The sequence below is a fragment of the Enhydra lutris genome, unplaced genomic scaffold (genome assembly GCF_002288905.1).
Source record: "Enhydra lutris kenyoni isolate GAN:26980312 unplaced genomic scaffold, ASM228890v2 scaffoldscaffold35, whole genome shotgun sequence".
Taxonomy (NCBI): domain Eukaryota; kingdom Metazoa; phylum Chordata; class Mammalia; order Carnivora; family Mustelidae; genus Enhydra; species Enhydra lutris.
Window position 1 is genome coordinate 4,950,383 of NW_019154119.1, and position 24,483 is coordinate 4,974,865.

Sequence of the window (24,483 nt, forward strand, 5' to 3'; positions counted from 1 at the left end):
ATTTATATTTACATATTTATAAAGAGTAGGATACCAATTCTGCTACAAGTGACAAATAATAGATTCTAAAGTGTTAATTGTTTTTATGTCTTAGTGATGAGATTAGCCATGGTTTTTCTTTCTGTTAAAAATTTCCATAAAGAGGGGCGCCTGGGTGGCTCAGTGGGTTAAGGCCTCTGCCTTCAGCTCAGGTCATGATCCCAGGGTCCTGGGATAAAGCCCCCCATCCGGGTCTCTGCTCAGCAGGGAGTCTGTTTCCCTTCCTTTCTCCACCCCCCTCTCTGCCTACTTGTGATCTCTATCAAATAAATAAATAATCTTTTTAAAAAATTTTTCCATAAAGAACATTACTGTTATCATTGGAAAGTTATATAATTTTTAAAACCTCAAACCTTGGTAACCCTATTTCTAGAACTCTATCTGAAATATACTCTTGAGTATCTCTCAGAACCACCCCATGAGGCTGGTAGTATCGTCTCCATGTGGCAGAGGCCTGGGTGGATGTCGTGATGAGCCTCATGTTGCCCTCAGAGCTGGGTCCTGTCAGCACTGTCTGACACCAAAATTATGAACAAAAATGATACCCAAGAATACCCACCAGAGGGTTAGAGTAGGAAAAAAAAAATACAGCTGATGGCCCTGGCTGAGTAAATAAGATGGCAGGCATGATGACATACCAGGTAGGCATTAGAAGCGATGTTTAAGAATCATTTTTTTAGAAGGGGGGAGGGACAGAGTAAGAAGGAGGGAGAGAATCTGAAGTGGGCGGATGGAGCAGGATGCAGGGCTCCATCTTAAAAGCCCAACATCATGACCTGAGCCGAAATCAAGAGTTGGGACGCTCAACCGACAGAGCCACCCAGGCGCCCAAGATTCATTTTTAATGACATGGGAAAATGTTCTCATGTAAAAAACAAAAAACAAAAAACACACAAAAAAAACAAGATGCAAAATTTCATATGCAACATAGACCCAGCTATTGTGCAAATGCACAAAAAAGATTAGAAGAAAATATAATAAAATAGTAACAGTGGCCATCTCTAGGCAATAGGCCTTTTTTAAAAAAGACATTTATTTATTTATTAGAGAGAGAAAGAGAGAGGGCAGGGGCAGGGACAGAGGGAGAGACTCTTAAGCAGACTCCCTGCTGAGTAGGGAGCCTGACACAGGCCTCAGTCTCACCACCCTGAGATCATGACCTGAGCTGAAATCAAGAGTCAGATGCTTAACTGACTGAGCCACTGAGGTACTCCTCTAGGCAATACGTCTTTAGAGATTATTACCTACTTCAATATGCTTGAAAATATTACACAATGGATATTGCTTTTATTATAAAAAATGTGCCACATTCACTCAAAAAAATGAACCATCCATTGTAATCCCATTACCCTCTTTCTTACACCTATCTACCCTTTAGGGTTCAGTTAAAGACTTGCCTCTTCTATGAAGCTCTCTTTGATTTGCCCAGCTCATATATCTCTGACCTTCCAAAACATGTTTCCAAAGTAGAGCTCTGACTCCTGGCTTCAGAAATGCTCACATGTGTGTCTAAGCACATCACAGCTCTTGGGCTAAACTCCCCACCCAGTGTCCCAGAACCACAAGTGTGGGGAGCAGGCAACCTTCTACACACGTCTTATGTATGTGGCTGTGAGCTGAGCAGGTTTGGGGAATTCGTGCCAATAGAGCTGCCATTACCATACCATACCTTGTTTGGGGAAAGGGTAGACGATTATTATGAGTGGGACCAGTCCAAGATGAAGTTCCCATAGTCCATGGAAAGGGAGAAAACTCAAGAGTATGTAGCAAATTTTCCAAAACACTAAGTTCATTCATCTCTCCTTGTTCTGGGATTATGTCCTTCCTTCTCTTTGGTGTTAAAACATTCACTGTTGATCGCAGTGATGGGGTGAAGGGTAGATGGCATCTCAGTGTTGTAGGAGCAATGTCCATAACAACCAACATATGGAAAGAGTCCAGATGTCCATCAACAGATGAATGCATAAAGAAGATGTGGTACACACACACATACACACACACACACACACACACACACACACAGTGGACTATTACTCGACCATCAGAAAGAATGGTATCTTGCCATTTGCAACGACATGGAACTGGAGGGTATTGTGCTAAGCGAAATAAATCAGTCAGAGAAAGACAATTATCATATGATTTCAGTCCTATGTGGAATTTAAGAAACAGAACAGATGAACATAGGGGAAGAGAAGGAAAAACAAATTGGATGAAAAGAGAGGGATGCAAACCATAAGAGACACTGAACTCTATGAAACAAGACTGAGGGTTGTTAGAGCAGAGGTGGGTGGGGGATGGGCATTAAGGAGGCCCTTGAGGTAATGAGCACTGGGTGTTGTATGCAACTGATGCATCACTAAATTCTACCCCTAAAACTAATAATACAGTATATGTTAACTAAATCGAATTTTAATAAAGAATAAAAAAAAAGAGTAGATGGTAATTTTAAAGTGTTGTTTAGCAAACTAATAATAATTACTCTTCAGAGAAGTTTTCCTAACTACCCAATCTAGAACAGCTACCTCTCCCCTTCTCCCAGTGATCCTTCCTCATAGCATTTATAATTATCTAGATAATACTCCACTATTTATTTGTCTCTGTTTTTTACACTAAATCTCCTATCAAGAATGTATGGAGGATCTTAGCCAGGCTCAATGCTGACACACAGTAGGTGCCCAATAAATGTTTGTTCAATAAGTAAAGGAAGGAACTTAGAACTAAGGAAAGTGCAGGGTCATGATACTGGAGGGACTTTGGCCAGAGTCTTAAAATAATAGAAAATGAAATTCAGTACTTAAATCACTGATGGGTAACACCAGCTCTAGGAATGAAACCTAGCTCTGTGCTTACACGTGGCATCTGGTATCTGGAGGAAACTCTTGTGAAGGTTTCCTTTGGTTCCCAGTCATTCTGGGAATAAGACATTAACAGCACAGCGAGTAAACACAGCGAGCAGAATTCCTGGCCGGTAGCACTGATTCGCAGGCTGGCAGGACAGAGTAAGTGGAAACATACATACAACTCAATCCCAAGTTCCTCTCTATCCCCTGCTTCTCATTAACACTCTCCTCCCCCCAGGCCTCTCAGCTTCTCTTTGGGAAACCAATCCTTTTTCCAGAAGTTGATGAGAAAATGCCCTCTTGTGGGCGTGACAGTGGACCACCTCGACAGTGTCAAAGATTTCTGAAAATGTGCTTATTCAAGAGCATTCCTTCATTACATTTAAAGACTTTTTAAAAAAAATCTCAAACATCAACCCTTTGTTAAAGTGAAGATACATTTTCTAGAAGGCCATTAAAGAGTACTCAATTCACTTCTGCCTGTCTAACTTAGGTAGGCAAGTTCTGAATGTCTTAAGCAGCATCGTCACAAAGAAAATTATTCTCCTTTCTAAACTTCTGTACGATCTGCTAATGACTGGGTGACTTTTTTTTTTGTCATCGCCCAGAATCTGCCTCCTTTTCTGCTCCCAGGAAACCATCACCTGAGATTGACAGGCAGCAACTGAAAATAATAAAATTATGTAAGATGAGCTTGTAATCACCAGCGTTTCGTGAGAAGCAAAATGCATTTCGCTCTAGCTGAGGAACAGAAAGTTTCTTTCTCATTTTAAATCTGTATCAGAGGTAAAGCCTTCTATTAAAACACAATTCTCTGTACACTTACAGTCTCTGGCAGACTGCCAAGGAGACTATCACGGAGCTGCTGCTGCAAAGAAGCCGCCGTGCAAGACATGGAGGTGCACTCCTAAGGAAGAAAAGCAAAGTCTTCGGAATTCCTGGGAGGGCTCTGCTCACACACCCCCACTTCTTCTGGAAACACACACACACACACACACACACACGCTTTCTGGAGGGGTGTGGGGTAGCAAACATTCAGAAAATGCTTTCCTATATTTTGCTTTCCAAACACACACACACACACACACACACACACACACACACACTTGGTTTCTTCTTCCTTTTCTCACTGCCTCTTGTCATGTACCACCAACTTCATCATCATCATCATCATCATCGTCAGACTGCAAAGCCTGTGGTCCAAGACCTGGTAATTGCAAACCTTTTTTGCCGGCTGTAATTTACAGGTCCAAGTGACCACTTGGGGGCACAGTTAGTGGAGAAGGCTGGCGCCGCATTCAATGAGGCAGGCTTTCATGATGTGAAGCCTGTTTCAGCTGCATTTAAGAAAGCACCCCAATCCTGGATCCAGCAGCAGCCCTTGGAGGGAACATAACCCCAACAGAACTGCTCATTTAAGGCGAATCTAAGATTCACTAGGAGGGAGATTTTATATGGAATTATATGAAATGATTCTATTCCTTCCTCCCTGTAAAGCCGGTGGTTTAAAAATTTCCTCCACGTGACGGCTTGTCTTTTTCACATTCTCATCAGTGTTAGTCCACACTAACACATGTGGGCACGTACACAAACATATATTGCTCACTATAGGGGTGGAGGGAGGCAAAAATTAAACTTATTAGTACAGTTAAATCTCTTTGCCTTGTTAAATAAAATTTCATTTTTCCCCATTATGAAAAATACGCTGATTATTTAAACAATCTGGAGAATTTTAAAGCAGAAAGATGATCACTGTTAACATTAGGGTCTATTTACAGCCTTTTTTTTTTTTCTATACTCTTTTGTTTTTATATCCTTGACATCATAGTGCATACATAATAGGTGCTTGATTTCCTTTAATTAACAGAATTTCCCTCTTAATTAAAAACAATTCCCTCACACATCCAAACTCATGATAAAGTCACTATAGAAACTCTGTTCTCAATCCCCAAAGAAGAGTTTTATGCTTTTTTTTTTTTTTTTTTTTTTGGTTTCCCGATCGGAAGAGAGAACGAGTAATTCATACCACTATTTTGTCTACCCTACCCCAGGGCCCAAACACATACTCCAAGGATAGATTTTCCCCAAGACAAACCAGTGAGGTTGGGCAGAGGGGAGACATAAGCCTAGGATGGGGAAGAGTCGGGGAAGAGAACTGGAGGGGGGAGCATAGGAAACGCTTGGGAACCAAATACAGGTTGGGCTCTCATGGGAGACCCCAAGGTCCAAGGACTGAAGATGAACACACTGCTTAGTGCCCTGGAAAAAATCTGTGTCTGGTGTGTAGGAGAAAATGGAGCAAAGATCAGTTTCTGTGGTTCAGATATGGATGCGTTGTTTTTTCACATCCCGGTGAAGGGATTGCATACTGAGCCGCACATTTTAGGGAACAATCCCTATTTCCAATTGACAATAACCAACCCAAAGAGACTATTCCACAGGGCTTTCACTTTTGCCAGAGAGAGCACGAAGCAGCACTAGATTCACAGGAAAGGAGCCCCTACCCTGACCTGCTGCTCCTGTCCCTCCCTGCGCCTCAAGCGATGTTCCTCCCACATTCCAGGATCTGGGATTCTGGTTTCTGCTCTGCTCCTGACTGGCAAATCTTCGATGGCATTTCCCTTCTCTGTACTTTGCTTGTTCAAACTGTGCAATGTGCCCAGCCCTGGTCCATGCCCTTGGGGGAAAATCAACGATGGTGAGGCCATCGATCCCCCCCAAGGGGCACATGGTCAGCTAGGGCTCCTATGAAGCAGTCACACGGAGAACCTGGGTCAGGTCATCCCCACAGGCAGGCACCTTCCCCCAAGGAAGCCATACAGGACGCGCAGGCTCTGAACTGGGCAGAGACAGGCAAGACTTCTAGATCAGGAAGTAGGGGAGGGAACGGAGGGTGGCCTCAGCGGGGCCAGAGAGTAGGTCCTTGGAACCAGCTGATCGTCCCTCTGTCAACACTGCATACTTGCTACTCCTGCAGCCACTTCCGGGGCTCTGCTCTCTCCAAGATCAGATACTTCCTTCTGGCCCAGGTCCCCTGTGCCAACCCATGGGCAGGCAGGACTCGCTATACCCGGACTGGCTGGGATGGGCTCCACACTCCACTCCCATCATCCCCGTGAGCATCATGGGGCTCACCCACACCCAGCTCTGCCACCAACGTGTCTCAGAGGTGAACTCCAAGCAACGTGTCCTCTATATCCTGTGCAATGCCAAGCCGGGTGTTCTAAGCTTACCTCTCACAGGGGCAGCAGATCTGTTAGCTGAATGGGGCTTGTGAGCTTTTGGACTTGGGCTGGGGGCCGAGGATATACAGACCGAGGCTCCGGAATGGAGGGAGGAAGACCACAGAAAATACACTTGCCCTCGTAGATCTTCCAAACTCTCCTTGCTCTGTGGGGCTTCCCAGTGACTGTCTCTTCCCTCTGCGTCTCCACAGCTCTCTACCAAAGAGCAACGGGTCAGATTGTACCCCCACACCTCCCACGTGTGTCCCACTGCGTCTTGCGATGAGACACTGCCCAGGAATGTGGGAATGAGGGAAACAACGGAACAACGAAACTGAGTTCTCACACAGATGAATTTTGTCTGAGTTCCTGGGAGGCAGGAATTTCCCTTCTACCCCTAATTTCCTATAAGCCTGTGACAGGCAGAACAGAGGGCAGCAAAGCTATTATTAGTGTCATTAGAGAAGGTAGCTAGGTTCCAAGAGCTGAAGCAAGAGCCCACCATTTGTAGGAGGCCCTGCTAGGCTGCTGAGCCCAGATGGACCTGGCAGCGAAGGCCAAGGCTCTTCGGCAGGAGGCTTCACTACTTCATGACAGGAGACACTGCCCAGAAGTCTGTAAAAAGGGAACACTGACCTTAGAGTCAGCCTATAGATTCACTGGAGAATGGAGCACAACAGAGAGGGCAAAATTATCGGAAGGAGAGACTACCTCACGCATCAGTGTCAGACGGAAGTGTTAACATATCTACCGGAAGAACACATTAACCATGCCGGATGCTCCAAACCAGGGAGGAAGAGGCCAAGCTGGGAACTGGTCACCCCAGTCCTGCCCGAGGGGAGTGCTCTGCCCCCTCCTGCCCCCACGCTCTGCCCCACAGGCATCTGGACACTTCTGCACATGGGCCCCTGAGCTGGGGATGGTGCAGCCATAGCTCAGGGACACTGACCTTTAAGACCACCCACCAACCTCCTGTCCCCACTGCAGTCACCAAGCAGCCTCTTGGGATTTGGCTTCTACTGTGATGTGCCTTCTGGGAAAAAATCTGTTCAGTGGCAACACATGGGCCTGGCCCACTAGATATCCTCTCTCTAGTGTAAACAGCCAAAAGGCCATCACCTGGAGACCATTCAACTCTGGGTGCGCTGCCGGTCAAGGGGGAAGACCCCAAGCAGGGAGAAGTTGTATGGGGGCCCCAAAATGGGTGGACACCCCCAACTGGCCAACTACCATCTTCACCTGCAGGTGGGTATCTCCAAACACAGTGCCACCCCATGTCCATCCACAGGAGAAGGGACATACAAACTATGGTACCACCATGATCTACCACTTACCAATAAAGAATGACCACAGGGACACATGTCAACATGGATAAACGGCACACAGTGTATGCTGAGTGGAACCAGCTGGGCACGAAAAGGGGTACACGCTGTGTATTTCTGTTTCTACGAAAGTCAACAGCAGGCAAAGCTAATCTATGGTGACTGACATCAGAAGGCATTTGCAGAGCAGAAGGGGGATGGCCTGGAGAGGGGCACAGGGAATTTTCTGCGTGAAGAAAATGTTCTATACCTTGTTTTGAATGGTAGCTGCGCAGGAATAGATAATTTATCGAAACTCACAGAACTGAACCTTTAAGATCTGTGGACTTTATTTCATTGCCTCAACTATTATACCTCAAATAAAATAAATACGATGCCCACCACAGGGCTGGGGACACAGCGAGTGCTCAAAAAAGGCTGTTGAACTGTTAAAGGAAATGGTTCCCCTGACCGCCCCCAGCAGGAGAACCAGTTTGCAGTATGTTTTTTTAGAAGCCTTTTTTTTTTTTTTAAACTGTGGTTAAAAATGCATACAATTTACCGTTTTATTAAGTGTACGGTCCATCATCATTAAGTATATTCACATTGCTGTGCAACCATCAACCACCATTCGTCCAGAGAACATTTTCATCTTTCCAAACTGAAAGTCTGTATCCATTAGACAGGAATCCCCCATTTCCCTCTCCTCCCAGCCCCTGGTGGCCGCCATCTTCCTTTCTGACTGCTTTAGGTACTTCATACATGTGGACTCATACAATATTTCAGTCTTTCTGAACACAGTCTTTCTGTGACTGGCTTATTTCGCTTAACATCATGTCTTCAAACTCATCCATGGTGTAGCGTGTGTCGGGATTTCCATTCTTTTTAAGGCTGCATACTATTCTGATGTACGTATAAACCACATTTTCTGTGACCGTTCATCTGTGGATGAGCACCTGGGTTGCTTCCATCTTCTGGCTACTGTGGACAAGGCTGCCACGAATAATGCAGGGGTAAATATCTGGGTCCTTGTTTTCATTTCTTTTGGGTACATACCCATAAAAATTGCTGGATCATATGGTAATTAGATGTTTAATTTTTTGAGGCACTGCCATGTGGTTTCCAGAGCGGTTTTACCATTTTGTGTTCCCACCATCAGTGCCTAAGGTTTTGAATTTCTCTGCAACCTCACTAGCAACTGCTAGTTTCTGCTTTAAAAAAGTTTGTTATAATAGCCATCCTAATGGATATGAAGTGGTATCTCATCATGATTTTGATTTGCATTTTCCTAATTATCAGTAATGTTGACCATCTTTTTCATGTCCTTATTTGGCTACTGGTGTGTCTTTTTTGGAGAAATGTCTATTCAAGCCCCTTTTTCTTTTCTTTTTTTTTTTTTTTTCTGATGGGGAGAGGGAGATTCTTAAGCGGGATCAATGCTCAGCATGGAGCCTGATGTGGGGCTTGATCCCAAGGTCCTGAGGTCATGATGTGAGCTGAAATAAAAAATTGGATGCTTAACCAACTGAGCCACCGAGGCGCCCCGCCGTTTGCTTATTTTTTAATCAGGCTGCATGTTGTTGAGCTGAAAGTAAGATTTCATTGTAACTCTGAGAACACAGTCTTGCCATCCTCACTGTCACAGGCTCAGGCCCTAGGTGTCAATCTCACATCCCCTGACCCTGTCCCACCCCCAGTGTGGTCACGGGGTGCACAGGAGCAAAGAGTGAGGACAGGCAACTTGCCTCCTCTTTTGCTGGGACGGAGGAGACTATCACTGGCCCACTGTCTATTCCAGATATCAAAACAGGTTTCTGAAGACCAGACATCCTGGGGGGCATACCTGGAATAAAAAAGCCGACAGGTACAGCCAGCTCTCAAATTGTCATGTGAGAGTTCAGTGAGTTCTCCTCCTCCTGCACCCCCCACCCCCGCTGGGTGGCCCTGAAACCTCCCCTAGGAGTCTGCACCCACAAACATGGCTTTTTGTGGTTTCTGCAGAATCTAGGAGAGAATGTTTAAATTTGTAGGTGAGAACTTGAGGAGGGTGGGAATGTCCTTCTCACTCGGGATGTGAGGTAGACAGCACAGGGAGAGGCAGGGCTGTCCTCTAGAAACCCAGGCCTGGAGCCCTTGCCACAGGATGATGGGTTTGTGTTGTGTATCCCAGCAAGGCAGTATTCTGCCTGCAACCTTCCCTTCGGGTCCAGTCACCGGTGCCTTCCAGGTTGTACAAGACACATCCCCTCCATCCAGAGAGCCGCATGGATCTCTGCACTGGCAGCTTTCTCCCCCAGGGGTCTCAGAGCACCCGCTGTCAGAGAGCTGGGGCCAGGGAGGAAACGTCCCTTTGGACCAGGACGGAGGTGGTGACTTCACAGACAGGGAAAAAAGTGACTTCCAAGAAGCATGGTTCCCATGAAAATCATTTTTCACCTCCTGGAGGAAAGGAGGAAATTTCAAATCTTAATGCCATTTGATTGGGGAGGAAGGCCGTTTCCCCACGTCTCTTGAAGGAATCCAGGTGTTCCTTTTTTTGCAACGTGTTGAGTAGATTGGACATTGAGATGCTTTGGCTCTTCCGCTTGGCACACCTAGGCTTCAGCAAGAAGTATGTTCCTTTCACAGTCTGAATATTATTCAGGTTCTGACGATGAAAGCTAGTTGGAACAGCATGAACCGAATAGATTATAGCACTCTATTTACGGCAGGCTCTTCACGAGCAAGGCCAGCCAGACACGCGCACGGCACGCAGCCTCCAGGTCTCAGCAGCCCAGCTTCCAAATGCGGTACTTACACTTCCCCAATTCTGTGCCCTTTGCTTTGGGTTCAGAAAGCCAGAATCAGAGCACGGTCGTCTTACACTTCTTCACATCCAGCAGATAAGCTAGTTCAATGCCAAAAGAACCCGACCGTATCTCAAGAGATCAAAACCGTGCAGAAATGCAGCAAAAGGGTCTCAAGAGAAGCGTGGGTACAAGCTCTCACTCAGCATCCAGGAGACGGACTGGGGAGGAACACAAACACGGAGCAGGTGCTCCGCATCACAGCCCACCCGAAATGGCTGTCGTGTTCTGGATAGGACAGACCCGGCGGCTGTCCCCGCTAAGGTGAGCACTGCTGGACTGGCCAGAATTCAGTCTGCTTGCTATCCTAAAGGTGGCAAAGTTGGCCTCACTGATGAGAGATTCTGGATGGGAGCTTTAGAAAATCACTGCACAGGCTTTGGCAAGACCACCATGTCTAAGCTTCATACCCATCTATGGTGAAGGACCAGGTTTTGAGGTTTTGTTGGTATCTTCAATCCATTTAAGCCAAATTGTGGTCCTACCATACATGGCTAGACCACAGCTCACACTGTATGGCACTCTCTAGGCAACCCATGTGAGAGTTTAACAGGGCCCAAACTGGTCTATACCTTGTTGGATAAGACAAAGGATCATGGTCTTGGCTGTCAAGGCAATGTCGAATGCAACAGAACTTTCGAAATGCTAACTTCCAATTTATCTTGTCACAGACTAGTAACAGTTCATGGCCTGGCACCAGCCTGAGGACAAGGCCTGGGGTAGCACTGTTTTTAACTCCTCTCTACTGGCATGGAGAGTCTGGCCAATGGTGGTATAACCCAACTCATGTGGTCAGGCAGAACTGAACGGACATCCACAGCAGCATTCATGATCAGTTACTCCCCCTTTGGTCTCAGAACGTCCTAGGAAATCCCTGGACCAGATCACTCATTGATCTCACTCCACCTGCTTTCCATATGCTTTGTGAGGAGGCGTGGCTTCTGAGTTAGACTGGGAGCTCTCCTGGTTGGGACCTTGTCTCGGGATGTCCAATAGGGAGACTCCAACATGGGACAGGTCCAAGGCTAAAAGACAAAGATGGTCCTTGTCCTCAGGGAGACCATGATTCTCAAGATGGAGCCAGAAATAACCACTTGTTCACGTGATTTGGAGCAGAACCCAACCCATCCACATATATAGACAGTGCTGTGACATGCCTGGCCCTGTTCTTGGCACTTTGTAAACAGGAAATCATGTCATTCTCACATATTCACTCCTCACACATTTAAGTCAGTGCCCCTTAAGGAGCCTCTGACCATGAAGAAAAGTGGTCAGATAGACCTAAGCCTTCAAGATAACTTAGAATCAAGCTTTTGCTCAGTTTACAGATGGTGGACGACAGCACGGTGACGTGTGAAGGTATCTGAAAGCATATGGATAGTTCTGTTTCCTGGAGTTTGTTTCAGGCCTTACAATGTAATTAGCAGGACCCTCCACTTATTATATAGCAACAGTGGTAATCAGTGAGCAACGTGGCTCCATGTGCAATTATTGTGTTATTTTATTTTTTTAAAAGATTTTATTTATTTATTTGACAGACAGATATCACAAGTAGGCAGAGAGGCAGGTCAGGGGTGGGGGGAAAGCAGGCTCCCGCTGAGCAGAGAGCCGGATGTGGGATTCGATCCCAGGACCCTGAGATCATGACCTGAGCCGAAGGCAGAGGCTTAACCCACTGAGCCACCCAGGTGCCCCTCTCTCCCCTTTTTGTAGGTTGGCAGTTGCCTGGGGGCTAGGCCTCTTGGTCCCTTGAACCCATCCAGCATCCCGTTTGCCGATCTGACCTCTGGGAAATGCTTGGTCTCTCTAGAACTCATCTGTGAAATGGGAACAATGTGACCCCCGCCACTGGGTGAGCCCCAAATGAGAGGCCAGACGGACGGAGCTGTGCCTGCTCAGTGAAGTTACTGAGTCTACACTCCTGTGGACGCTCCAAGAGCTGAACAGCAATCATTAAAGTTCCTTGAGAGGCTAAGTTCAGTTGCAGTGTTGATCCAAAAGCAAATGCTCAAAGCTGACAATGTGAAAAGAGAAGGTAAAAGAGAAAGGGAAGTTTACTGAAATCCCGGTCTCATCATTCCCCCCCACCCCTCGGCGTCGCGAAATGTCCAAAAGGAAAACAGGGACGATGTGAAAAACTGCTAGGTCTCGCATTTGGCCTAAGCTTTTGACTAATTTTTGCTTTTTACAAGACAGAGAGAGTCCTCTTGTCTGTTCTTGCCTCTCTGCCTCACCCCTGACCCTGCTTCTGAGAGCTTTGTGGATATCCTTGAAGAAAAAGAAAGCCTCGTGCTTGATTTTACCTTTAGGGTCAAAACCAGCCCAGCAGTAAGGAAGGGGGAGGTGGCGGGGCCGGAGAGGCAGGAACGCAGGCGGGGCCTGTGCCAACCCCACGTTCTCTGCAGCCCAGCCCTTGCCTGGCACTTCCTGTGTGGTCACTTAGTTACAGGTGTGATACAGGCCCTGGTGACCATGCTTTTCTCGTGGTGAAGCTTAAACTGGAGAAGTCCTCCTCTACTGAAGGAGGGAGGGAAGAGTTAAAACAGGGAGCAAACATCTCTTCACGTTGTCTGCCACAAGCTCTACTCACCCCCCTGCCCATCTTCCCCCATAAAAAAACTCATCTAAAGAATAAAAATAGGAATTCCTAGGTGTTGTATTTTCCTTTAAAAAAAAAATGCTTTCGTGAAATGCCATAAATTAAAAAATCTGGAGGGGACAACACCTTGCAAGTAAGTGTGATACGAAGGATGGACTCGGTGTCGACTTGCAAAAGTGCCAAATAGATTCAAGTTATCACGGGAATGAAGAAGCTCCAAGAAAATTAGTCTTCAAAGTCTCAAGTCATAAATCCTAGAAGATTCCATTTAGATTAGTTAGAATTCATCAACAAGCATATTTTATAGATATGTGCCCAAATATAGCATCTAAAATTCCACACAATGAAAAACCATGAAGATATAACGATATAGCCACAGAACAAAAAGAAAATCCCAAAAGCAGTCTTTGATGTCTATTACCTGACACCTTCTCTGGGCATAAATTGAGGCAGGCAAATGTTTTCACTCTGGAGTGCTGTGCCCAGCACCGTGCTAGGCGCTGGGATTCAAAAGTGAATGAACCTGGATCAGTCTGCAGTGCTTCTGGACGGATCCTTGGTTCTTCGTACAACATTTTTACTCTTCAATTTGCTCTTTATTTATTACACTAACACAGGAACACAAGCCATCAAAGCATCTAAAAGTTCTTCTCATTAGCCTTCCAGGGCCAGAGGAAACGGAAGCAGGTGGGCAAATCTTAAAGTATAGCGAATGCTGGTCAGCCCTGGTTAATAATTCTTATTTAAGCTCATATTCCCTCTAATAGAATTATTTTATTTAAAATGTTAATTAGCACAGACAACGCAGTCCCTGGCAAATAAAAGGCATTGTGGAGAAGTGCAAACGCAGGAAGACCCAGTCTAGAGTATCAGAATCACATCCACACATACAGAGAAGACAAGACAGACCCACTGGTCACTGACGGATCTGGATTCAAACAGCTGTACAGTGTGGCTAGATTTGTGGTCTTGGGCCAGCTGATTACCTCTCTGAGCCTCATCTTCATTTGTAAAATGTGGATAATCCCTACCTTGCAGTGCTGATATGGGGATTAGAAATAATATATGTAAAGTACTAAATATAGTGGGTAATCAAAACTGGAAGCTGTTATTATCATATTATTGGCATTTGTTACAGGTTTGATGATTGAATAATGGGTAAATTAACTGACCTCTAAAATCCCTATCAACTCTAAAATTATGATACTAAAAAATGGAATTAAAAGTTCATAGATGAAATCCACTTAAAGATATTTTTAACTATTATAATTGTGATGCAAATCTCTTATGCTTTTCAGAGTAAGAACTGATAATGAGACTCAGAGAAAATATATATATACGCATTGTGGTGTACCACGGAAATGTTGATGACCAAATTTAGCAGGATAGGTGACTACAGTTTCGGAGCTCTCCAGGCTGTCATGACTCCTTCACCTAACCTCTCCCTTCTAGAACACTTCTCTAGGCCAGACACCGGGATGCATGTTTCAATGGGGTAATATTAGCCACGATGATTCCCTCCATCTTCAGAAAAGAGAACTGAAGCTTACTGGGATTAAGGATCTTTCCAAGGTCACGCAGCTCGTGGGCACCAGGGACTGGACTTCAACTCTGACACTAAGCCTTCATCTTTACCCACTCTGCAACTTGACACAACTCAGACAAGCCCTAAAAGCAAAACATAAGAGATTCGAGAGACTTGCCGGGAAATGTACACACAGGAAAGGAAGAACAAATGTCAGTCACATTTACAATATTCTTTGTTTGACTGTGTTCTGTTGACTGCATTTTCACCAAGTCTCCTAAACAGAAGATCAGTGTAATCTATTAGTGTAAAAAGTGGTAAAACACAGCAATCCCTCCCCTGGGTATGCATCAAAAAGAACTGAAAGCAGAATCTCAGAAATATTTGTACTCCCATGTTCGTAGACATGAACTGGAGGATTGTACCTATGTGAGGGATCTAAAGTAGTCGCGTTCACAGAAACAGAGAGCAGAATGGTGGCTGCCAGGGGCTGGGGAATGAGGAAATGGGCAGATGATGCTTTATGGGAACAAGATTTCAGTTTCACAGGATAAAAAAGTTTGGGATATCCACGGACAATGAGGTGACTATAAATACTACAAAACTAAACACTGAAAATGGTAAAGATGGTAAATTTTATGTTTTTCAACCACAATTTAAAAAAAATAAAAGAAAGCGGCAGATTATATGTTTGTATATGCGTATGTGTGTGTATGTTTTTATATATATCTATATGTGTGTGTGTGTATTCTTAAAAGAGTTAATGGTTTAAAAATTTCAAAACTATAGGGGCACCTGGGTGGCTCAGTCGGTTAAGCACCTGCCTCTTTTTTTTTTTTTTTTTTTTAAAGCATCTGTCTCTTGATTTTGGCTCAGGTCATAATCTCAGGGTCTTGAGACCAAGCCCCATATAGGGCTCGGTGCTCAGTGGGGAGTCTGCTTGAGATTCTCTCCCTCTGCCCTTGCCCCCCCCCACTTGTGTGCATGGTCTCTAAAATAAATAAATATTTTTTAAAAATTCAAAACTCTATAAAAAATTCTATATGAAAAAAACTCTATTTAAAAAAAAAAACAACCTATAAAGATTGATACCTGTGGGGCCAATAGCAGCCTCTGAATGTCTGGGGAACTGACCTATTGGCCCAAACCCGATCCCCTGCCATAACAGTGTTCAGTTGTTCTATTCTAGCTTCTGAGTCATCACCTGCTGCCACTGTTAAGCATCTACAAACCATCTGAATTTCACGCAGATATCCTCTCTCAAGGGAAATGAGAAATCTTCCCCTTCCCACCCTAAAGGTGGAAATGCCCCAAGACAATTAAGTTCATTTCACAAATAGCTGTGTTGCTAATAATCAACCTGTCTCACCTTAATTTGCAGCTCCAATTTCCCTGTTTTCAAGTGATTTCTTTAAAGAAAGTATAGATTACCTTCCTGGCCTAGGGTGCTGGGAAAGTAAGCGTTTAGCTGTTGCAGGAAGAACCACAGAATCGGCTTTCAAAGTGGTCCTGATGTCTGCTTACTTTTGATACAACTGGCAGATAAAGAATTCTGACTCACTTTTCCTTCTTAGCCAAAATTATTAAGACCATTTCTATGGTAAAATTTACTTCAGATGAAAGTACTCTCCAGTGACTCTGTTACCCAATTTTTCTAGCGCATTGGGAAATGACCCTCAATTTCCTGAGTAATAGCAAATGAGCCTCTTCTGCACAAATGACAAATATTCTTCCATTTTCTAAACATTTGAGTCTCGTTATAATTTATGTGCTCACAAGGAGATTTCTTGTCCTCCAATCACCCTACATGGTTCCTGCCTTGGTTTATCTTCACCTCCTGCAACCCATGGCTGGATTTCTTAGTTATGGTGCTTCTTCCTCCCTCAACCCTCATGCAGGCATTTAGTTGACCAATAACAGAATCACAAGGTTGGTTATAATTCCGTTTCTCCATCTGACTTTGAACTTAAGTGTTCCAATTACTTTGCTTGATCCTAATAAGTCAGTAGCGCGCTAATGCTTGCCTTGATACTTCTGAAATATACAGGGTGTGATTAGCACGGGACTGCATCATTAGAAAGCAAAATGAAAGCAGGTGAGCAACATCATGGCTCGCATTTAAGCAAAGCTGCCTGATCAGTGAACTTACAATGTTTCAATGATCCTAGGGATACTATATGCTGTGACCAAACATATATTGTATTTAGAAAATCTTCTGACACTCCGGAACCTTCTTTCTTTTGCTACAACTAGAAAAGATCCTAGAAGGATAGGCCTGTTTCAAAACACAAAGTTCCAAAGTCTGTTTAAGCAGACACAGCTGAAGACATAAAGAATCCCTGAACCATAATAAGGTAGGGGGAAAAAAAAAAAAAACAAAAAACTAAGGAAGGAAAGAAGGAAGGGAGGAAGGAAGGGAGGAAGGGAGGAAGGGAGGAAGGGAGGAAGGGAGGAAGGGGAAATCTTTAGTTAATTCTGCTGGATTGCCCTGACGACCCCGGGCCATAAAGCAAGAAAGCTTTACGGTAAGCCTGCTGGAAAAAAAAAAAAAAAACCAAAAAAACCCCACGCGCACACACACATTATCAAATGAGATGCTAAAAAACTACATTAACATCAATGGTGTTATTTCAATCTATTAAAAAAATTTAACCCCTTATATATGTGTGTAACCAGGAATAGTGTAAACTTTTGGAAACTAGCAGGAAAAAAAAAGGAAACGCTTTAAACTTGGAATGTTTTGCAGCCAAATCAATCGATAAATAAAAGGAAAAAAAGATGGCACAACTGAAATTGATGCCAAAGATTTATAAGGTTGACTAAGTAAACAAAAATGGAATGGATCACCATGGAAATGCATGAATATTGAAATAGGCAAGATTTGAATAGACTAATGATATGCCTCACTTAGACTGACAGGTGTTGATAACAACTGACACTCAAACCACACCAACATCCACACTTCTAACATGTTTATTCCTAGAAAACAGGAGCTGATTTAAAGGTTCCTTTGGTAAGAGCTTATAAGAAAAATACATTTTCTCATCTTAAAGGACTAACTCAATTCTCATCTACTTGAAAAACAAAAAAGGTTTTATCTATTTGCTTTCGGGATATGAGGAGCCGCAGTTAGCAGAAGTCATTCTCTTGGGCTCTACTAGTCTTTGTTCCAATAAACCCCTCACAAAACCGAATTTTCGGTCTGGCTTATCTCCCACACTGAGTACTTGAAGTATGACCACCACTCATTAGAAACATAATTAAAAAGACACAACACTAGATCCACCCCCCCAAGCACATACAGGTGAAAACCAATAACCCTTAATCTATTTGTTACCATAGCTACCATAGGATTTTTTTTAAAAAAATTATTATTATTTCAGTCCAACTCTGGGTATTTCGTTTGGACTGTTGCTTGCAAATGAAAGTTGGAGACCTATAAATTCGCGTTAACTGTGTAGAAATGGGGAGACTGAGCAGAAGAAAATGTTTTTCTTAATCATGGACAAATATGGTTTAAAAGATGCTTCTACAGAAAAGTTATTAAAATGGGTTAAATGCATCAGCCTGTAAGCCAATTTAAATGTCATTAAATTCATATAGAGTTTAAGGACACATATGCTAGTAATTCCCTGATTCATAGCAGGATGATAAATCAAGAGCACTCAGAACAATGCATGGGACAGAGACTACATTCATCAGTGGCACACAGCTCCATACCTGTATAAACACCTAGATGTGACTACTGGAATACATGCTCACCAAGCAGCCCTTAAAGTATTCACCTGTGCATTAAAGGACAACGATTTTACCAAGCGCCAGGATGAACACTGTGTAAAATTGTTCCTCACCCCCCCAACAGTGAAAAAGTTAGCTTTGCACTTCCCCAATATAGTTTTTTAAAACATCAGTAATGAAGCGGGCTAATTAAATCTGCCATTCACTCCACACCGAAATAATTCCTTAAATATGCTCTCCCAGAGCTGAGCTGGACATAAGACCATAGGGCAAGGGGAGGAACTCTGTAGAGACCAGACAGATGACTTAAAGGAGACTGAAATTAGGGTAAATACAGCGGTAACCAGGACAGATCTGTCGCTGCAAGAGGAGTCTGAATCCCAGCGTAGCCCTGCGTAGCTCCGCTGATGAGAGGCTGGAGCCTGCATCAGTGGAGCTTGACAGTCCTTGAGCTGACGAAGTGGGAAGTTTCGCGGGCAGCAGCAGCACGGCGTCCTCAATGGTCCGTCCCTCCAGCGCCGAGGTCTCGCCTAATGCTACATAAATACCTGCGTCCACGATTCGCCCGGGGCGCGCCGCGGCGCAAGCCCCGAAGGGCAGCAGGAGAGCGTTTGGAGAGCGGCAGGGATGGCAAAGGCGGCGGCTCCTTACCCATCAGCATCTCCAGGGACCCGCGGGAGGACCCGCCAACTGACCCTGTCTGCCGCTGGGTTCCAGAGCCCAGGAACAACAACTGGCTTCTCAACTGACGGACCCAGGCGTCCGAGACTCGCGCTTTACCCCCACCCCTCCTCCGCGACCGCGGGCGGTAGGCAGGCAGCGCGTCTCCGCCTTCCCCGGCCAACGCAGACCGGACCTGCCCGGGTAGCTGCCTCGGACCTGCCCCGGCTCTAGTCTGCGCTCTCCCGACTCCCGGCGAGCGCGCCCCTCCCTCGGGACCCCGGGCCGGCGCTGCCCAGCTCCCGCACCCGGGCCGCGACCGCAGAGAAACCTCGCGCTCTCGGCCCGCTCCAGGCCACTGAGACCGGGACGTGAGCCCTCCGCCACCCTGCACCCCCGCCGGGGTCGGGGCGCGCGTCCACACTCCCACATTGCACAGCTCGGGGGCCACCCTATCCCACACATAAACAACCCCTCCTCACCCAACATCACATCCTCGTCCCTTCACCATTCCCAAGGGCTCTCTCCTTTCTGGCCCCCAAACACGGTGGCATCCAAAAGGTGTTAAGGGAAGGGGGGGCACAACCAGGTCTGTACGGGTTCCCTCCTCATAGCTTACAAGCTCCTCTACCTCGAAAGTTACTTGGGATTGAGTGAAGAGACCCAGTCCCCGAATGGGGGGTCTGAGGACTGGAAGGGGCAAAACCCCAACCCGGCTTCCCGCTGCACAGAGGCGCGCGCCTTCCCAAAGGGCAGGGCGCGCGGCCGCCCCCGGGGTCCAGCCTTTCGGTGCCTCCTCCTGGCCCCCAGCCCGGCGCGGGCCCTGGGCCGCTCCGGGGAGGTGGCCTGGAGAGGAACGCGCACTGCCGGGCCCAGCCAGAGGGTGCCGGGGCCGGGGTCACACTCGCCTCCAGCACCCCCCGACCATCGCGACATTGGCTCCGGGCAGCCCCCGTGCATACACACCCGGGGGCAGGAAGTTTTTTCCCCCTTCTTTCCCTCATGGAGCAGCGCAGGCGCAAGGGCTCCTGCAGCCTAGCGAGTCCAGACGCGGGAGGTTCCTGCCGCCGCCGCCGCCGCCGCGGGAGCAGAGCCCAGCGTTCCGGGTTCTCGGGCCCCGCTCCCAAGCCCCGCCCGGCCCCGCGCAGCTGCCAGGACCCGGGGTCCCCGGCTCCCCCATCCTTGGCGCCCAAGCCTGGCTCTTACCTCTGGCCGCGCCGCTCCGGCCCCGGCCCGACGCCCGGAGAGCCGGGGGTCTCGGGTGGGCGCAGGAGGGCTGATGGATAGGGGACGTCGCCGGCGGGTAGCGGTAGCTGGGGCCGCTCGGGTCCTGGCCCGGAGAAACGGATCCAGGTCCACCTCCTCGCGTTCCTGCTCTCCGCCTTCTCCCCCCTTTTCTCCTCCTCCTCCGCCGCCGCCGCCTCCCGGCAGCCCAGGGAGGATGCCCGGGAGAGGGAAGTCAGTCCTTCTGCCTGTCAGCCTGTGCGGCTACGCGAGGCGCGGCGCGGCGCGGCTCTCACCGAGGCGGCGGCGGCGGCTCCGGCAGCATCGCCCCCGCCCTCTCCCCGCAGCCGCGGCAGCCGCGGGGCTGGGGCTGCTCCGGGCGGGGGCTGCGCTCAGGCACGGTGGCCGCCGGGGCTGCGGGCGGGCGCTGCGGAGCCGGGGCTGGAGCTGCAGCTGGATCCGCGGCGGCGGGGACGGCGGCGGCGGCGCGGGGGCTGGCGCGGCCGCGGCGCGGGGACCATGCTCCCTTCTGGCTCGCTCCGCTCCGGGTACCGTCTTCTTTAGCTGCGAGGGAGGCGGGCTTCGGCGCGCAGCCAGGGGCGGGCGGAGCCAATCACGGGCGCCCGAGTGGGCGGGGGTGGAGGGTGGGGGAGGCGGGGCGCCCCCCGCAGGGCACCCAGCGCTGCTCCCCCCGCCGGAGGGATCCCGGGCAGCCGCGCGCTGGGCCCAGGCCGGAGTGCCGGCGGGTGTGTCGGTGCGTCTGTCCGTCCGCCGCCCCCGCGCCCCCGCCCCCCCCCGCGGCGGCTCCCGGCTCGCCCGGCTCGGCGGCCGCGCCCGGCAGATGCGCGGCGCGTGGCCCCGGCTGCTGGGCCCCGGCCTCCCGGCCCCGCCAGCCCCGGGTTGGGGGACGCAGCCGAGGCGAGCTCCCCGGCTGCTCTCAACACCTGAGGAAACTGGCGTAAAAGTTTGAGAACGAAAAGTCCAATCGTCTTTCAGCTTTCGCCCTCCCTAGGACACTCCAGCCACGGAAAGGAGCAGGTTGTTCAAATCTCTGAAGAACCGCGACTAGCCCGCCCATTCTGTCCACCGACCCTCTCATCTGTCCAGACTCGACTCTCCCTGTTGCACGCGGACGTTCCTGTTTACACTGACCCCCTCGAATCCATGCGACCTCCCTGTTTAGTCAGCCCCTACTCAGGCCATACCAGCCTTGTATGTCTACACTGACACCCCCCCCCCCAAACACACATACATCACCACCATGGTCTACACTGACTTTCTTAGCCCCTTCACCTCTCTGTCTACGCTTGCCGTCCACACAGACCCTAACGTCAACCCTAATAGGAAAGATTTGGCTGGAGGCCGGTGGCAGCCCCTAGTGCGGGATTTTCCATTGCGCCAGAACATTCCATTTCAGCACCAGTCTTCCCTGGTAACGCTCCAGCTCTGGTTTTTATTCCCTGACCTCTCCTTCCTCCCCTACCTCCCCCTTGTCTGGTTTTGAATTTCAGAGAAAATATAGCCCCTACCCCCAGCCTGAATGTAAGCGTTTGTGGGTTTCAACCTCCTGCCCTCACCCTCCGCTCCCCCTGACGGAGCTGCAGAGGCCTGAGGCCTGGGTAGCAACCGGGGAGGGGGTATGGTAAAGTAGGGAGCTGCTGGCCCTTTGGCTGGAACTGGGAGGAGCCGGCCTGGGGCGGGCTCTGCCGGGCCCCGCCCTCCTCCTCTGGGGCGGCCAAGGCAGCGGGAGAACTCGGTTCGCAAATCCCCTGCTCTCGGCTCACTCCTGTGATGTCTGAATCCAGGCCTCTGCTCTCCTTGGCTGTAAACTCAGTGCAGGGATTGTGTCTTCTTTAATATCTTGTAGGAAGCAGAGTACAGTGTGGCGGCTGATAAATAATAAATAATAATAATCTACTGAGGGTAGCAGGAGGACTGTCAGTGACAGGGAATGAGGACACCAGGGAAATGGCACATTGGTGTAAGAGTAACTGCATTTCCTGGAAAAAGAAAAAAAAATAGAATAAAGTTTTTGTGTGTGAAGCCTGGGGACAGGGGAGGGGACAGGGCAAAGCACTTTGGAGAGGAATCCACCCTCGATGAGGGGGTGATGAGGGGGTCAGCTAGGAAAAGTGGTGTGTCTTTTCCAGAGAGTGACAGAGCCCTGTAGTGGGGGAGTAGGGGAAGGTGAGCTCCCCAAGGGTCCTAAGCAACACCTGAAAGGGAAGATGTGGTTTGAATGCTAAGCTGTTAAATTGGTGTATGAACAGTGATTGAAGAGTACTGTGGATAGAAAATGGAGAAAAGGGGATTACTAGGGATTTTTAGAAGGTAGGTAACAGGTAACAACAGCTAACACGTCAAGCAACTCAAGGCCAAGAGAAGGAGAATAAAGGCACAAGGTGAGTCTGTGTTCATTCGTGTTGCAGGAAGCGATCCTCTGAAATGATCCATATGGCCGCTGCCGCCCACCCCCCAGCCCCCCCCCCCCACTTGTGAACCTGTAGGAACCCACTGGGCTACATTCTGCGGCAGCGCCATACCCGACAGCATCATGGACGTATAGCTAAGGTTTGCATGGTCTGGGATCTGTTAAGTTCTGGCAATTGACGCACTCGTATTCTCTTACAGACCATTTTGAACGATCGTCAAATGAAAGAAGGAGAAACACACTCCATGAATCCTTCCTCCATTACATCTCTAGGTGAAGGTATGAGGAGTCTTCTGGTTTCCCTGCCTGCCTTAGCAGAGGGGAGAAGCCTTGCTGTATTCCCACCTGCACAGAAGACTTCCTTTGGCCTCTGTGATGCCAAGGGTGCCAGTCCCAGAGTGTTGCGGTACCTCCAGGGTTCAAACTAGAGCGCAGCTCACTGCGGGAGGGGGTGGCCTAGCTTGTCAATAGAATGGAAAAAGCTGTGCAAATTAGAATCACAGGGGGCTTGTCTACCCTCCCTCCAACCCACCCTTCTTTCATCCCCAGAGCCTGAATGCAGATAAGGATTTCCACAGTCTGGTAGTCTGCCCCAGTTGCCCCAGGGTCTTGGCCACATAGACTGCATCTGCTTTGTGTTGTGTAAGGGAACTCCTCCCTTTCTCCACAGATCTCGCTGGTGTCTTCGATCTGTTCTGAGTTATGCCCTGCCCTGCTTTGTGTCATATGGAATATGTTCCATGGTTGGCAAGAATCTCTCACATGGTAAGTGGGATATGTTGGGTGTTGCACATGGGAACTTGTGTCCTGGTCCCAAGTTTCTCCATGAAACACAGGATCTGCGCTGTGGACTGTGCTTCAAATGGCAGCCCTCTCTGTCCTGACTGAGCTGCCCCAAGCTAAGGTCTGGGGTCAGGATGAATGTGAAGGAGTGGACTTGCCATGCACAGGGAGATAAACTGGAATGTTCTAGAGCATTCATTCCCTTATTATGTGTGCAATCAGACCAGGGTTTTGTGTTCAAAAGGCTACTACTGTGCCTTAAAGAGGCACTAGAGGACGCCACACCAGGATTGCCTGGAGTGCCCACTGTGGCCAAATGGACCTCTCTCCTTATTTACATTTATAATCAGCCACAGCAACACGATCATTTACTCAATGACCTCTACATCACAAGCCCTGGACCAAGTATTTTACCCATGAGATCTTCTTAGTCATCACAGCAACCTGCGGAATTAGTGTGACCAGTCCTAAAAGCCAGGTCACAGGAGAGGGTAGGTGATCTCCTGAAATCACATATCCAGGAAATGGCCAAGCTGGAATTGGAGCCTGATTGGCTGGTTCCAAAGCCTCTGTTCTTTTCACCACACTCAACCCACGAATGCAATCTCTTTTGTCATTAGCCTGGTGATTTTCCCTTTAAATAGACACAGTGGATGCTGATTTTGCCTTTATCAGCAGCTGGTCCTGGACCCAGAACTGGAAATCAGTCTAGGAATACAGGGAACTGATGTCAAAGGGGGCAGAACATCCCTTTGATTACTGACTGTGCAGGTCACTTACAAGAGTGGACGCCTCATCAGAACCCTCAGGTCTGAGAGGACATCTGTTGCTAGGAGTGTAGTGGGTGTAAACAGAGCAGGAGCCAGCCTCTCTGCTGGTTGAGGTTTGTATTTGCTGTTTTGTTTTTCTAACATGACTCTCCACTAAAACCACCCCCATTTAACATCAAAAGCATTAAAAAATCCTAGGCAAGTCATTGTCCCAGTGGTTAATCAATCCATAAAAATATATTTAGCACCTACTGTGTGTCCAGCATTTCAACCCCATGGTGTTGATTAAAGCAGGAAGCAAGAAGTCACAGCTGCTGAATTTTCACTGTAGCCACCCTGCTCTTTGATGCATCACAAAGACACATGCTCATCATTCAATCAGCCAATTGCTGAGGCCCTCCTGCAGCCTGGTGCGGCTCTGTGCTGGGTGTTCCAGAATACAGGGAAGGTATAAGATAGTTTGTTTCACGAAGGGGGTCAAGGCAGCCAAACAACAATATTTG

At 47.9% G+C, this 24,483-nt stretch overlaps 2 protein-coding genes across 2 annotated transcripts in view; both read right to left on the minus strand.

The window, feature by feature from the left end:
- LOC111154102 (kelch like family member 29) overlaps positions 1 to 20,248 on the minus strand; it is a 301,414-nt gene extending 281,166 nt beyond the window's left edge. The window contains exon 1 of the mRNA XM_022513488.1: positions 19,979 to 20,248. The gene's annotated coding sequence lies outside the window, so the exon portion shown is untranslated. The remainder of the gene's footprint in view (positions 1 to 19,978) is intronic.
- Positions 20,249 to 20,260: 12 nt separating this feature from the next.
- On the minus strand, positions 20,261 to 22,552 carry LOC111154059 (translation initiation factor IF-2-like). Its single transcript, XM_022513418.1, has 2 exons — positions 22,540 to 22,552; positions 20,261 to 20,940 (listed from the first exon to the last, which is right to left on the minus strand). Exons 1-2 carry the CDS (start codon positions 22,550 to 22,552, stop codon positions 20,261 to 20,263), a joined length of 693 nt encoding a protein of 230 aa, XP_022369126.1.
- Positions 22,553 to 24,483: the final 1,931 nt, after the last annotated feature.